The sequence below is a fragment of the Moschus berezovskii genome, chromosome 3 (assembly GCF_049115385.1).
Source record: "Moschus berezovskii isolate FMDL1 chromosome 3, NW_MosBer_1.0, whole genome shotgun sequence".
In the NCBI taxonomy this organism is placed as follows: Eukaryota; Metazoa; Chordata; class Mammalia; order Artiodactyla; family Moschidae; genus Moschus; species Moschus berezovskii.
Genome location: NC_142462.1, coordinates 128,953,411 through 128,969,728, shown reverse-complemented (window position 1 = coordinate 128,969,728; position 16,318 = coordinate 128,953,411). Strand labels below are relative to the sequence as shown.

Sequence of the window (16,318 nt, the reverse complement as noted above, 5' to 3'; positions counted from 1 at the left end):
CGTCTAGTCAAGGCTATGGTTTTTCTAGTGGCCCTGTATGGATGTGAGAGTTGGACTGTGAAGAAAGCTGATCGCCAAAGAATTTATGCTCTTGAACTGTGGTGCTGGAGAAGACTCTTGAGAGTCCCCTGGACTGCAAGGAGATCCAACCAGTCCATCCTAAAGGAGATCAATCCTCGGTGTTTATTGGAAGGACTGATGCTAAAGCTGAAGCTCCAATACTTTGGCCACCTCATGCGAAGAGTTGACTCACTGGAAAAGACTCTGATGCTGGGAGGGATTGGGGGCAGGAGGAGAAGGGGACAACAGAGAATGAGATGGCTGGATGGCATCACCGACTTGATGGACATGAGTTTGAGTGAACTCCGGGAGCTGGTGATGGACAGGGAGGCCTGACGTGCTGTGATTCATGGGGTCGCAAAGAGTCGGACATGACTGAGCGACTGAACTGAACTGACCTGAACTGACTCTCCAGTCTTTCACCTGGTAGGACAGTGTGAGCCTCTGCTGATTTCTCTACAGCCCCTGGCATTTGCAGGGTCTCCTGACACAAGCTAAGAGATACTACTTATTGTCCTAGTTAGTAGAATAACATTTTAGGAAGGGATAGCAAAAATGCCATGATAGTGATGGTTACCCATAGCTGTCCTAAAATACTTCCTGTGGTTTGTTTGTTTTCTGACCCACTATAAAAAAACATCAGGCTTGCGTAATTCGTGTGTCCTGCTTAGCGTCTTCACATTTCCTCACGTGTGCATTCACATTTCACCCGTGGATACCACCCGCACAGGCAGACACGCGCCCCCCGAAGTGAGCCATCCTCAGTGTTCCGCCAGGTGTGCCTCATCCACGCCTGTGCTTATTTAAAAGTCGCTTTGGGGTTAATTTTGTGGACCAATGTTGCTGGGCAAACCACAAGTAGATTTTGGAAGCTTTTAGCCATAAGACTATGAAAAACTTATGCTCTTTTTGGCTCAGGTGTCCAATCTGTGAAGCACTTGTGTTTTTGCCTGAAGCGTTGAAGACTCTGCACTTGAATGCAGAGGTGGAGTGTGTGCTGGGGGTCTAACACCATTCCTCTTGCATGGGGTCTGCCGCAGGTGCTTGGCCCTGGCTATGGCCCTGACCGTTGATGAGGAAGGTGTCATCCTGGCCCACAGGTGGGAAGGCAGGTTGTCCGAGTGTGGAGTCAGGCAATTTGTTTGAATCCCAGTTGCCAATTAATGTCTGATTTTTCTCAAATTAACCTCTTTCAAGTCCTGTTTCTTCTTTAAAACTGGAGAAAATATTTTATCAGATTGTGATAAGGTTCCAATGAAAAACTGTATATAAACCATTTAGTTCAACCCCTAGCATTAAGGTGACAGGGGTTTGTAATGTTCAAAAGGACATTACAATCTGTAAAGTGATGTAACCATTCCACAGAGTCCGCTCTAACATCAGTTCAGTTGCTCAGCAGTATCTGACTCTTTATGACTTCATGGACTGTAGCACGCCAGGTTTTCCTGTCTATCACCAACTCCCAGAGCTTAACATAGTGCCCCTATATCATAGATAGGCTGTATTCAGGTTAATCATTGTGAGTTTTGTATTTGCTTTATTAACTATTTAAAAAATAAAAATTAATACTTCCTATTTTGTTTGAATTTAAGGAAGGAAAAACATTAAAGGAATTTCAAGTTAGTTAAATTTTTTTTTCAGAACTCTAAGTATTAAATTCTAAATAACTCCTTTAAGTTAAAAAAAGAAAAACCTAGATTGTAGAGAACATTGATTTTACTTTTTTTTTTTTTTTCAGTTCAGTTACTCAGTCGTGTCCGACTCTTTACAACCCCATGGACTGCAGCACGCCAGGCTACCCTGTCCATCAACATGTCCCAGAGCTTGCTCAGGGTGGATGGCTGAGGTTGATCATCCACTGTCCCCTTTTCCTCCTGCCTTCAATCTTTCCCAGCATCAGGTTCTTTCGCAATGAGTCAGTTCTTCCCATCAGGTGGCCAAAGTATTGGAGCTTCAGCGTCAGTCCTTCCAATGAATATTCAGGACTGATTTCCTTTTGGATGGACTGGTTGGATCTCCTTGCAGTCCAAGAGACTCTCAAGTGTCTTCTCCAACACCACAGTTCAAAAGCATCAGCTCTTTAGTGCTTAGCTTTCTTTATGATCCAACTTTCACATCCATACATGACCACTGGAAAAACCATAGCTTTGACTACGTGGACCTTTGTCAGGAAAGTAATGTCTCTGTTTTTTAATATGCTATCTAGGTTGATCATAGCTTTTCTTCCAAGGAGGAAGCATCTTTTTTTTTTTTAACTTTCACGATTGCAGTCATGGTCTGCAGTGATTTTAGAGCCCGAGAAAATAAAGTCCGTCACTATTTCCCTTGTTTCCCCATCTATTTGCCATTAAGTGATGGGATTGAATGCCATGATCTTAATTTCTTGAATGTTGAGTTTTAAGCCAGTTTTTTCACTCTCTTCTTTCACTTTCATCAAGAGACTCTTTAGTTCTTCACTTTCTGCCATAGGATAGTATCATCTGCATATTTGAGGTTATTGATATTTCTCCCAGCAATCTAAATTCCAACTTATGCTTCAACCAGCCTGGCATTTCACATGATGTACTCTGCATGTAAATTAAATGTACAGGGAGACAATATACAGCCCTGAAGTACTCCTTTCCCACTTTTTAACCAGTCTGTTGTTCCATGTCCGGTTCTAAGTGTTGCTTCTTTGCATGCATACAGATTTCTCAGGAGGCAGGTAAAGTGGTCTTGTATTCCCATCCCTTGAAGAATTTTCCACAGTTTGTTGTGATCCACTGAGTCAAAGGCTATAGTGTAGTCCATAAGGCAGAAGTCGATGTTTTTCTGGAATTCTCTTGCTTTTTCTGTGATCCAACAAATGTTGGCAATTTGATGTCTGGTTCCTCTCCCTTTTCTAATCCAGCTTGAACATCTGGAAGTTCGCGGTTCACGTACTGTTGAAGCCTCACTTCGAGAATTTTGAGCATTGCTTTGCTAGCATGTGAAAGGAGTGCAGTTGTGGGGTAGTTTGAACATTCTTTGGCATTGCATTTCTTTGGGATTGGAATGAAAACTGACCTTATCCAGTCCTGTGACCACTGCTGAGTTTTTCAAATTTGCTGGCATATTGAGTGCAGCACTTTCACAGCATCATCTTTTAGGATTTGAAAGAGCTCAACTGGAATTATGTCACCTCCACAGGCTTTGTTGGTAGTGATGCTTCCGAAGGCCCACTTGACTTGGCACTCCAGGATGTCTGGTTCTAGGTGAGTGATCACACCATTGTGATTATCTAGGTCGTGAAGATCTTTTTTATAGAGTTCTGTGTACTCTTGCCACCTCTTCTTAATATCTTCTGCTTCTGTTAGATCCATACCATTTCTGTCCTTTATTGAGCCCATCTTTGCATGAAATGTTCCCTTGGTATCTCTTAATTTTCTTGAAGAGATCTCTAGTCTTTCCCATTCTATTGTTTTCCTCTATTTCTTTGCATTGTTCACTTAGGAAGGTTTTCTTATGTCTCCTTGCTATACTCTAACTCTACATTCAGATGGATATATGTTTCCTTTGCTCCTTTGCCTTTAGCTTCTCTTCTTTTCTCAGCTGTTTATAAGGCCTCCTCAGACACCCATTTTGCCTTTTTGCATTTCTTTTTCTTAGGGATGGTCTTGATCACTGCCTTCTGTGCAATGTCATGAATCTCCACCCATAGTTCTTCAGACCCTCTATCAGATCCAATCCCTTGAATCTGTTTCTCACTTCCACTGTAAAATCGTAAGGGATTTGATTTAGGTCTTACGTGAATGATCTAGTGGTTTTTCCCTACTTTCTTGAATTTAAGTCTGAATTTGGCAATAAGGAGTTCCTGATCTAAGCCACAGTCAGCTCCCAGTCTTGTTTTTGCTGACTGTATAGAGTTCTCCATCTTCCGCTGCAAAGAATGTAATCAATCTGATTTTGGCATTGACCATCTGGTGATTACCATGTGTAGAGTCAACTCTTATGTTGTTGGAAGAGGGTGTTTGCTATGACCAGTGCGTTCTCTTGGCAAAACCCTGTTAGCCTTTGCCCTGCTTCATTTTGTACTGCAACACCAAACTTACCCGTTTTCCAGGTATCTCTTGACTTCCTACTTTTGCATTCCAGTCACCTGTGATGAAAAGGACATCTTTTTTGGGTGTTAGTTCTAGAAGGTCTTGTAGGTCTTCATAGAACCGTTCAGCTTCAGCTTTTTCAACATTACTGGTTGGGACATAGACTTGGACTACTGTGATATTGAATGGTTTGCCTTGGAAACGAACAGAGATCATTCTGTTAGTTTTGAGTCTGCACCCAAGTACTGCATTTCAGACTCTGTTGACCATGATGACTACTCCATTTCTTCTAGGGGCTTCTTGCCCACAGTAGTAGATATAATGGTCATCTGAGTTAAATTCACCCATTCCAGTCCATTTTAGTTCACTGATTCCTAGAATGTCGACGTTCACTCTTGTCATCTCTTGTTGGATCACTTCCAATTTGCCTTGATTCGTGGACCTAAAATTCTAGGTTCCTATGCAGTATTATTTTTACAGCATCAAACTTTACTTCCATTGCCAGTCACATCCACAAATGGGTGTTGTTTTTGCTTTGGCTCTGTCTCTTTGTTCTTTCTGGAGTTATTTCTCCACTGATCTCCAGCAGCACATGGGGCACCTACCAACCTGGGGAGTTCCTCTTTCAGTGTCCTACCTTTTTGCCTTTTCATACTGTTCATGGGCTTCTCAAGACAGGAATGCTGAAGTGGTTTGCCATTCTTTTCTCCAGTGGACCACGTTTTGTCTGAACTCTCTACCATAAGCCGTCCATCTCGGGTGGCTCTACCTGGCATTGCTCATAGTTTCATTGAGTTAGACAAGGCTGTGATCCATGTGATCAGTTGGTTAGTTTTCTGTGATTGTGTTTTTTGTTCTGTCTGCCTTTAATGGATAAGAGTAAGAGGCTTATGAAAGCTTCCTGATGGGAGGGACTGGCTGTGGGCAATCTGGGTCTTACTCTGATAGGTGGGCCATGCTCAGTTCAGTTCAGTCGCTCAGTCGTGTCCGACTCTCCACGACCCCATGAATCACAGCACGCCAGGCCTCCCTGTCCATCACCAACTCCTGGAGTTCACTCAAACTCATGTCCATCGAGTCGGTGATGCCATCCAGCCATCTCATTCTCTGTCGTCCCCTTCTCCTCCCGCCCCCAATCCCTCCCAGCATCAGAGTCTTTTCCAGTGAGTCAGCTCGTTGCATGAGGTGGCCAAAGTATTGGAGTTTCAGCTTCAGCATCAGTCCTTCCAATGAACACCCAGGATTGATCTTCTTTAGAATGGACTGATTGGATCTCCTTGCAGTCCAAGGGACTCTCAAGAGTCTTCTCCAGCACCACAGTTCAAAAACATCAATTCTTCAGCCATCAGCCTTCTTCACAGTCCAACTCTCACATCCATATAGGACCACTGGAAAAACCATATCCTTGACTAGACGGACCTTGGTTGGCAAAGTAATGTCTCTGCTTTTTAATATGCTGTGTAGGTTGGTCATAACTTTCCTTCCAAGGAGTAAGCATCTTTTAATTTCATGGCTGCAATCAGCATCTACTGTGATTTTGGAGCCCCAAAAAATAAAGTCTGACACTGTTTGCACTGTTTCCCCATCTATTTCCCATGAAGTGATGGGACCAGATGCCATGATCTTTGTTTTCTGAATGTTGAGCTTCAAGCCAAACTTTTCAGTCTCCTCTTTTACTTTCATCAAGAGGCTTTTTAGTTCCTCTTCACTTTCTGCCATAAGGGTGGTGTCATATGCATATCTGAGGTTATTGATATTTCTCCCGGCAATCTTGATTCCAGCTGGTGCTTCTTCCAGCCCAGCGTTCCTCATGATGTACTCTGCATATAAGTTAAATAAGCAGGGTGACAATATACAACCTTGACGTACTCCTTTTCCTTTTTGGAACCAGTCTGTTGTTCCATGTCCAGTTCTAACTGTTGCTTCCTGACCTGCATACAGGTTTCTCAAGAGGCAGGTCAGGTGGTCTGGTATTCCCATCTCTTTCAGAATTTTCCATAGTTTATTGTGATCCACACAGTCAAAGGCTTTGGCATAGTCAATGAAGCAGAAATAGATGTTTTTTTGGAACTCTCTTGCTTTCTCCATGATCCAGCAGATGTTGGCAATTTGATCTCTGGTGCCTCTGCCTTTTCTAAAACCTGCTTGAACATCTGGAAGTTCTCGGTTCGCATATTGCTGAAGCCATTGCTGGGCCATGCTCAGTAAGTCTTTAATCCAATTTTCTGTTGATGGGTGGAGCTGTGTTCCCTCCCTGTAGTTTGTCCTGAGGCCAAAATATGGTAGGGGTAATAGTGACCTCCTTCAAAAGGACTTATGCCAGCATGTCCTGGGGCTTCCAGGACAGTTGTGTTCAGTGCCCCTGTGGTGTTGGAAAAGACTCTTGAGAGTCCTTTGATCTGTAAGGAGATCAAACCAGTCAGTCCTAAAGGAAACCAGTCCTGAATATTCGTTGGAAGGACTGATGCTGAAGCTGAAGCTACAATACTTTGGCCACCTGATGCGAAGAACTGACTCACTGGAAAAGACCCTGATCCTGGGAAAGATTGAGGGCAGGAGGAGAAGGAGAGACAGAGGATGAGATGGATGGCATTACCGGCTCAATAGACATGAGCTTATGCAAGCTGTGGAAGTTGGTGAAGGACAGGGAAGCCTGGCGTGCTGCAGTCCATGGGGTCACAAAGAGTCAGACACGACTAAGTGACTGAACTTAACTGACCCCGTGGCAGGCCACTGTCGACCCACGCCTCCATTGGAGACTCCTGGACACCCACAGGCAAGTCTGGCTCAGTCTCAGTGGGGTCACCGCTCCTTTCTTCTGGGTCCTGGTGCGCACAAGGTTCTGTCTGTGCCCTCCAGGAGTCTGTTCCCCAGTCCTGTGGCAATTCTGTAATCAAATCCCACTGGCCTTCAAAGTCAGATTCCCTGGGGGTTGTCAGTCCCTTTGCCCGACCCCCAGGTTGGGGAATCTGTTGTGGGCCCTGGAACTTCAGTAGCAGTGCGAGAACCTCTTTGGTATCATTGTTCTCCAGTTTGCCAGCCTTTTGCCCCGTGGCTCTGCGGTGGGGCTGATGGCGACTTCCTGCATGTGGATTTATGCCACATGCTGCACCTCCCAGGTCTGCTCCAGCCAGAGCCCCTGACCCCTCAGCAGACCACTTCAGACCCGTGCCTCTGAGGGAAATACTCAAACACTCAAAGGCAGGTCTGGCTTCATGGAAGCCCATGAACGCTGGAGTGGGTAGCGTACCCCTTCTTCAGTGGATCTTCCTGACCCGGGAATCAAATCGGGGCCTCCTGCCTTGCAGGCGGATTGAGCTTACCAGGGAAGTCCTACGGCATTTTCTTAGTGGAGATGGGTTTATGTTTTTCAAGTAGCAAAACTTGGTCAACAAACAGTCATAGAAATGAGATGTCACTGTCAAAACAGATATTTTAAAGACCTTCGAAAATTAAAACTGCCAATAACGGAATCTTGTTTGGGATGAAAATGGATAGGGAGAGGCTTTTGTGTAAGCAGAGTATCCTGTGATGGCCTCGGATCCCTTTTGGGAGTGAAGTGAGCGCATCTGGGTAGGTGGTTGTGAACAGTGGCCGTGAGAGCTGAGTTGCCGTGGGCCTTGCTTTGCTGTGGATGTCCTTGGGGAGGCAGGTGCCTCTGACCGAACCCAAAAATGTCCTTTATTTTTGTGTGACAGTTTATAGTTCAGCCAGGTAGAGAATTTTTTTTTTCTTACGGTACAAAGCACAATGCCAAAAACATTAACAGTTAAAATTTCACCAAATGAAAAAATACTATAGAATACACAGTTGTAAAGAGCCGCATTAAGTTATTTTACAGCTGCCTCAGGCTGCAAAAAGAAGAAAAACCCAATGCCATACCTAAGTTATCCCCCTCTCAAAATAAATTTTGTATTCAAAATCCTTTTATTCCAGGACTGCCAAAATACTTTGTATGTTTTCTAGCATTGAGGACTTCTGAAATTTTAAGGATGATTTTCTTTATCTTTTGAGTTTTTTTTTTCTCCCACTATAACATGAAATTCAGTGTGTTGGTAGCATGTTAGACAAGGGAAATTTTCTTAATAATCTTTTTCTTGTCTTCTTTCCAATGTTCATTTGTTCCTAACTCCTTTTAGGAAGCAGTGCAGTGTCATGGTTAAGTTAATAACAGAGCTTGTTAAGAGCAGGAGTTGTTTCTGTGGAGGACAAGACAATGGTGGTTTTAGGCTGTGGCCACGTGGTCCAGCCACTCCACCTGCTGCTTGGCAGGAAGGCAGCCAAGTGGTTTATTCTAATGAGACTGACCTACAGATACCAATCCGTGAATTCCATGTGATATTTACATGTTGCAGAATATTATTCATTTTTTCCAACCACTTGGAAGCAAAAAACCATTCTCATGTCCTTTGGGCCACACACAGACAGGCATGGGCCTCTCTGGCCTGTGGGTGGGTGGCGAGCTCGTGACCCTCTGGATCAGGGCCTGAGTAGGGGGTTGGTTGGGGGGATCCAAGAGGTGAGGGAGGGCTTGATGAAGATGACAGAGGAGGCCCCCATGCGTGTCTGTGGTCCCTGAAGGGCAGTGGTTCTCTGTGTGGAAACCACATTACATGTTAAGTGCCGTTGTCCTGGTGGTTGATTGAGCCCCTGATGGTGGGCTGTGTGCCATAAGGTGATCATCTGGGATTATTGTTGAAGAATAATGTTGTAAGTAATCCATACAAAACAAAAGCTATGAAACTTGTGAGTTCCTTATGTTCCTTTCTGTTTTTTGTTTTGTCTCTCTTCCTGGCTGTTTGTTTTTCTCAAGTGACCTATCGTGTTCACTTTCCATCCCTGTTGTGAGGAAAGGGTTGGCTGCAGGCCGCGGCCGGCGTGGCGCTGTCCTCCGTGGGCGTCTAGCCTGCGCTGGTCATGGTTCTGCGGCAGCGGGTGGGGCTGGGCGCGGCGCAGGCCGGCCGGGGCGGGGATGGAGGGTGCCCTGCGCGTGCGCTCCGCTCTTCCTGCCTGTGCGCTTTCAGAGCTTCTGCCCGCTCTGCGGTGTGCCTGGTCCCTCAGCATCTGTCTCCACTCTTCCCAGCAGCTTGTTTATTCCCACGCTGCCCGGCCCCCGCCCCAGCCCTACCCCCGCGGTGTCTGCCAAGGCTGTGGGCACAGTGCTGCCCGCTGACAGCCCTGCTCTGGGGGAGCAGAGCCCCCTGGTGTTTGCAGCACCGTCTGCTCTCCTTACCCGGGAGGAGAGGGGGAAGGAAGTGCTTACTCATCTGAGTTCAGCCTTTTTCTGGTCTAATTATGGAGTGAGGATTACTTTTGCTTTACACTTTAGATTGGAAAGTCCCGCACACAGCAGGAGCGGGCCTTGTGCAGGGGTCCCTGTGCCCTCAGACAGTCCTGGTGGCGCTTGCCCGGCGCACTTGGTTTCCCCTCCCCTAGCTTTGAGCGGATCTGAGCCACAGAGTATTTCAGCTCTTAACCACTTCACTGAATGTGTTTGTCGCTCGTCATGTCCAACTATTTGCGACTCTAACAGCTTCTGGTGAATGATGTCAGATTCGTGGTCTCCGAAGATTTAACTTTGCGAATAGGGAGCAGACTTGATCACTCAAGAGCGTTTGTGTAGCAGAATTTCATTAGAGTGGAAAAGGTCAGAGAAAGCGTCTGACACAAACCTCAGAAGGGGGCAGAATGTAAGTGGGGAGAGTGCCCCCCCCCACCCCGTGCTAGTCTAAGCAAGGTGTATGCTCTAACCAGACCCCCTCCCATAACCACATCTGAAATGAACAAGATTAGAACTAACAACAGGAAGGTCTCACAAAGATTAGTCAGGTTTTTGTTAAAAAGGAGAAGCAGGTCCTCAAGCAAGATACAGGTTGTTATATAATCCTTAGTATATAAGGTCCCATCACTTCATGGCAAATAGATAGGGAAACAATGGAAACAGTGACAAACTTTATTTTCTTGGGCTCCAAAATCACTGCAGATGGTCACTGCAGCCATGAAAGTAAAAGACACTTGCTCTTTGGAAGAAAAGCTATGACCAACAGAGTATTAAAAAGCAGAGACATTACTTTGCCAACAAAATTTGTCTAGTCAGAACTATGGTTTTTCCAGTAGTCATGTATGGATGTGAGACTTGGACTATAAGAAAGCTGAGCGCCGAAGAACTGATGCTTTTATTAAACTGTGGTGTTGGAGGAGACTCTTGAGTCCCTTGGACTGCAAGGAGATCCAACCAGTCCATTCTCAAGGAAATCAGTCCTGAATATTCATTGGAGGGACTGATGCTGAAGCTGAAACTCTAATACTTTGGCCACCTGATGTGAAGAACTGACTCATTGGAAAAGACCCTGGTGCTGGGAAAGATTGAAGGCAGGAGGAAAAGGGGACGACAGAGAATGAGATGGTTGGATGGCAACAGCGACTTGATGGACATGAGTTTGAGCAAGCTCTGGGAGATAGTGGAGCACAGGGAGGCCTGGTGTGCTGCAGTCCATGGGGTCTCAAAGAGTCAGACACAAGTGAACGACTGAACCGACTGAATCCGTAGTACACAGCTTCAGATGAATTGTTGTGCTGTGTGATCATTAGCTCTGGTCCTAAAGTGAGGTGTTAGTCTTATGTGACGGAGACAAAGCACAAAGACAAAAGTTTGTCCTTTTCTCCTCCTCGAGGGCCCCGGACCCCTTCCTCCTCCTCGAGGGCCCCGGACCCCTTCCTCCTCCTCGAGGGTCCCGGGCCCCTTTCTCCTCCTCGAGGGCCCTAGACTCCTTCCTCCTTGAGGGCCCTGGACTCTTATCAGCCTACCCAATATAAGCTCTCTTGACCCCATGGACTGTAGCCCACTAGTCTCCTCTGTCCATGGGATTCTCCAGGCAAGAATACTGGAGTGGGTAGCCATTCTCTTCTCCAGGGGATCTTCCTAACTCAGGGATCGAACCCAGGTCTCCTGCACTGCAGGCAGATTCTTCACCATCTGAGCTACCAGGGAAGCCCCTTTACTTCAGTAGGTGTCCTTAAAAGACAGGGTTCCTTTTTTTAAACATAATCCTACCATTGGCACAACTCAAGTAAGATGAATTGTGATTCCTTGATTTGATCAAATATTCAGTCATTGTTCTTCAGTGCCATTTCAGTGACTTATTTTCCCAGTTTTGTTTGAATCTGTGTCCGGGCGAGAACTGTTGTGACTGGCTGGTGTGTTCATCTCTTGGACAACCAGCTCCAGCAGTCATGCCGTCTCCCTCTCTGTTTTTCTTCTTTTTTGATGGCTTCTGTTGTTGAGGAAACACAGCTATTTTCTCGTTTCCCATAGAACCTGTCCTACTTGTCATTCATACGTTCCTCTGCCCTTTAAATTTCCTGTCAGTTGGTTAAATATGGAGTCGGTGAGGGTCACGGCTCCTCTGTTAGGTGCTCGGTGGGATCCGTGCATGTGGATCAGGGCTGTGTAACCTCCTGCCCCAGCTGTGGTGTTGGCTGCCCCCTTGCCCACTGCTTGGACAGCTGACCACACGCAAGTTCACTGGATCATGGGCTTCGTGTGCTGCAGCATTTTGGAGCTTCATGACAGTGGTTAATCCTGTTTCACAGGAGTGACCAAAGGCCCTGTGTGTCCCTCTGTGTGGCACTGTGGTGTTGGAGACCTGCAATCAGCAGAGTCACAGGCAGGGTCGGCAGGCAAGGCACCACGTATGTCTAGAACAGTTCAGTTTAGTCGCTCGGTCGTGTCCGACTGTTTGCCACCCCATGGACTGCAGCACTCCAGGCCTCCCTGTCCATCACCAACTCCTGGTGCTTGCTCAAACTCACGTCCATCGAGTTGGTGATGCCATCCAACCACCTCATCCTCTGTTGTCCCCTTCTCCTGCCTTCAATCTTTCCCAGCATCAGGGTCTTTTCCAGTGAATCGCTTCTTTGCATCAGGTGGCCACAGTATTGGAGCTTCAGCATCAGTCCTTCCAATTAATATTCAGGACTGATTTCCTTAGGATGGACTGTCGTTGCAGTCCAAGGGACTCTGAAGAGTCTTCTCCAACACCACAGTTCAAAAGCATCAATTCTTTGGCGTTCAGCATTTTTTGTGGTCCACCTCTCACATCCATACATGATTACTTGAAAAACTATAGCTTTGACTAGATGGAACCTTGTTGGTAAAGTAATGTCTTTGCTTTTTAATGTTCTGTCTAGGTTTGTCATAGCTTTTCTTTCAAGGAGCAAGCATCTTTTAATTTCATGGCTGCAGTCACCATCTGCCATGATTTTGGAGCCCAAGAAAATAAAGTCTGTCACTGTTTCCATTGTTTCCCCATATATTTGCTGTGAAGTGATGGGACCAGATACTGTGATCTTAGTTTTTTGAATGTTGAGTTTTGAGCCAACTTTTTCACTCTCCTGTTTCACTTTCACCTTCATGAAGAGGCTCTTTTGTTCCTCTTCACTTTCTTTCATAATGGTTGTGTTATCTGCATATCTGAGTTTATTGATATTTCTCCCAGCTATCTCGATTCCGGCTTGTGCTGCATCCAGTCCAGCATTTCGCTTGATGTACTCTGCATATAAGTTAAATAAGCAGGGTGACAATATATAGCCTTGATGTACTCCTGTCTAGATGGTTTTCTGTAAACACTCAACTACAGGAAGCACATGTGACTGGAGGTCCCCGGGTCTGCGTGTGTGACTGTGCGGGACCCACACGTGACTGGAGGTCCCCAGGTCTGTGTGTGTGACTGTGTGGGAACGACACATGACTGGAGGTCCCCGGGTCTGCGTGTGTGACTGTGCAGGACCCACACGTGACTGGAGGTCCCCAGGTCTGTGTGTGTGACTGTGTGGGAACGACACATGACTGGAGGTCCCCGGGTCTGCGTGTGTGACTGTGCGGGACCCACATGTGACTGGAGGTCCCCAGGTCTGTGTGTGTGACTGTGCGGAAACGACACATGACTGGAGGTCCCCGGGTCTGCGTGTGTGACTGTGTGGGAACGACACATGACTGGAGGTCCCCGGGTCTGCGTGTGTGACTGTGCGGGACCCACATGTGACTGGAGGTCCCCAGGTCTGTGTGTGTGACTGTGTGGGAACGACACATGACTGGAGGTCCCCGGGTCTGCGTGTGTGACTGTGCGGGACCCACTCGTGACTGGAGGTCCCTAGGATTGTGTGTGTGACTGTGCGGGACCCACATGTGACTGGAGGTCCCTGGGTCTGCTTGTCTCTGGACTTAAAATGGCTGTTGGGTTGTGACTGCCGTTGTGCCCACGAGTAAAGACAATGTGGAAAAAAGTGAACTAATTTAAGATAATTCAGCCTTTTTCCCTTTCATACTTATAGAGCCTTTTAGAGGATCCTTACCCGATGGTCCGTTCCGCAGGGATCCTTGGTGTTTGTAAAATAACCTCCAAATACTGGGAGATGATGCCTCCGACCATTCTTATTGACCTCCTCAAGAAGGTAACCGAGGAGCTGGCATTTGATTTGAGCTCCGCTGATGTGCGCTGTTCAGTCTTTAAGGTAAGCTTTTGAATTATATAAGGAGTACCTGTTTATTGTAGAATAGTTCTAAATTATAGAGAAAGAAAAATTTAAAGATCACCCCAGCCCTACTCCATAAGTATAGCATTATTCTCATTTTTGTTGTATATCCAAAGTCACTTGTGAAGAAAACAGAATAAAAGTGTTACCCAAAAAAGAAGATGTCTACTTGAAATAATACTAGTTTGTCATGTGTGTTAGCGGAGGGGGCATGTTTTAGAACAGGAGCTGCATGTATTTAAATTTTTTAAATGTTATTATATATCAGAATGAACTTTTTTGTATACTGTACATACTTTGCACAAGAACCTACAAGAACATTTTCTGTCTATCACCCATTTCAGCAGTTCTCAGGAAACATCTACACTTGTTTCACTGTAGCCGCTTCTGTCATCTCTCACACATAGTTCCGTTCCGTCGCTCAGTCATGTCCGACTCTTTGTGACCCCGTGGACTGTAGCCTACCAGGCTTCTCCGTCCATGGGATTCTCCAGGCAAGAATACTGGAGTGGATTACCATTTCCTTCTCCATGGGATCTTCCTGACCCAGGGATCGAACCCGGGTCTCCCGCATTGGAGGCAGACGCTTTAACCTCTGAGCCACCAGGGAAGCCCAGCTCACCTGTAATCATTTCAGTGTGATGTCCTTGGTAGGTCCTCCTGGAGAAGGAAATAGCAACCCACTCCAGTATTCTTGCCTGGAAAACCCCATGGACAGAGGATCCTGGCGGGCTGCAGTCCATGGGGTCGCAAAGAGTCGGACACGACTGAGCGCCTTAACTTTCACTTTGGTGGGTCCTGTGCTTAAGACTGTGCTTTCACTGCAAGGGGTGCGGTTTCATCCCGGGTCTGGGCAGTAAGACCCCACATGCTGTGCAAACAGCCAGAGAAATAAATAAAAAATAAAGGCTCTTAAAAATACATATATTTTTCCTAATAACTGGAAAGAGAACATGGTGCAGCGTGTCAGCTGTCCAGACTCGAGTGTCTGGTCTGAGCCTGGGACGCTCCCTCGGATGCCTGCTGAGGTGTGGGGATGGCTGTGGGGGAGCTTGGGTCTGAGACACAGGGGGTACTGTGCTCCCGTTTCCGCGCAGCGTCGAGTCAGGACACACGGGGGCGCAGTGGGCTGTGCGGAGGACTGGGAGGACTCAGCTCTCTTTGGGACCTCCCCACCAGAGCCTCCTGTTTCTTTCAAGTCCAGTAAAACCCTTTAACGTTTAGCTCAGAAAGCTCTGAAAATTATTTCATAACTGCTTCAGTCTTGGTTGGATGAAGCAATGGATGAACTGACTATCAAGCACTGAAACCAGATTAATTCATTCATTGAATGCTTTTCTATGAAATTGTGTTGGCAAAAGTATTATTTCCTGTGGGTATATTTATTTTACTGATGATTTTAGTAAAGAGAGAACTGAATTTTTCTTACCTGAACTTTTCTTTGTTTACGTTCCAAGTTTGAACTGTTTGTCTTTCTTGTTTCTCATAGTGTCTGCCAATAATTTTGGATAATAAATTAAGCCACCCGTTATTAGAACAGCTTTTGCCAGCATTAAAATACTGTCTCCATGACAATTCGGAGAAAGTGAGGGTGGCTTTTGTTGACATGCTGCTGAAAGTTAAGGCTGTGAGGGCTGCTAAGGTAAGGTGACTAGAGGTTTCTTATTTAGTACATGAAATAAATAAGTTTATTTATTTTCATCAACAAAAGGACAAAGCAGTTTTAGTTCCAAGAGTTTCAGTGACAACATTTTAAACTAACTGATGTCTGGTATATTCTACCAGTTGTGTCATAAAATATATTTTGTTTTGTCAATGTGTGCTTTCTTTTTGAAAGATATTAATGTAAGCAGTCCCTATCTTAAATTAGTTTTATCATATACCTGAAAGTTTTTGTTGCAATATTTAAATGCTTGGTACACAGTAAGCACTTAAAATATCACTTGAACATGTAGAATATGAGATCCCCGTCCTCCAGCGTCTTATAGAAGGAAGCAAGGAGGTGTTTGTTGATTTGTGTGCGTTTTGGTATAAACCACTCAGGTGAGAATGTTTTCCCTTAAGTCTAGTTCTGTTCAGCTTTTGGCTACAAATGTCACTTATGAGGTTGCTGACTGCATTATTATTTGGTAACAGAATTTTCTTCCCCTACACAAGAGTTCTCTGAAGTTTACTTTAGAGTGGTCTTTTGTCAAGGCTCAGGGTTTGGGAACAAGCTGACACGTCTCGTTGGTGTGGGGTCAGTGCCCAGCCCTGGGGTGTGTCCACGCCGTGAAATGTCGAGTGGCCGTGGTGAGGGGCGTGCTTTCGTGGAGAGACCACTAAGTTAGACAGGGAGTGCAGATGAGTTGTGGGGTGCTGCCAGCTCTGAGAACGGGGAGCATCTGTGTATTTGCCCAGGGCAGCCTCACATATCCCTGGAGGAAAACAGGAAGCGGACACCAGTTTCTGAGGCAAGGGGAGGGGTTGGGTGTCTGGAGATGGGGTGCTGGGGGGACTTGCCCTTCCCGAGGGTGCACATTGTTTTATGCTTTTTGAATTTTGAACTGGATTTTTTAATGAGAAAGGGATATTTTACATGACTTCTGTGGTCTCACTGCCTTGGTGTGTGGTCTGTTTCCAGACTGCGCCTGTCCATCCTTGGCCAGGGCCACAGCCCAAGC

General features: G+C 46.0%; 1 protein-coding gene across 4 annotated transcripts in view; it reads left to right on the top strand.

Annotated features, from left to right (window-relative positions):
- Positions 1-16,318, top strand: part of NCAPG2 (non-SMC condensin II complex subunit G2) — a 70,591-nt gene that overhangs the window by 21,593 nt on the left and 32,680 nt on the right. For 2 of the 4 annotated variants that reach the window (XM_088834794.1, XM_055421658.2), the window contains 2 exons: positions 13,455-13,634; positions 15,145-15,297. In XM_088834794.1, coding sequence (XP_088690920.1) covers positions 13,455-13,634; positions 15,145-15,297 — 333 coding nt within the window. The remainder of the gene's footprint in view (positions 1-13,454; positions 13,635-15,144; positions 15,298-16,318) is intronic. The other 2 variants (XM_088834796.1, XM_088834795.1) reach the window with 1 other exon arrangement.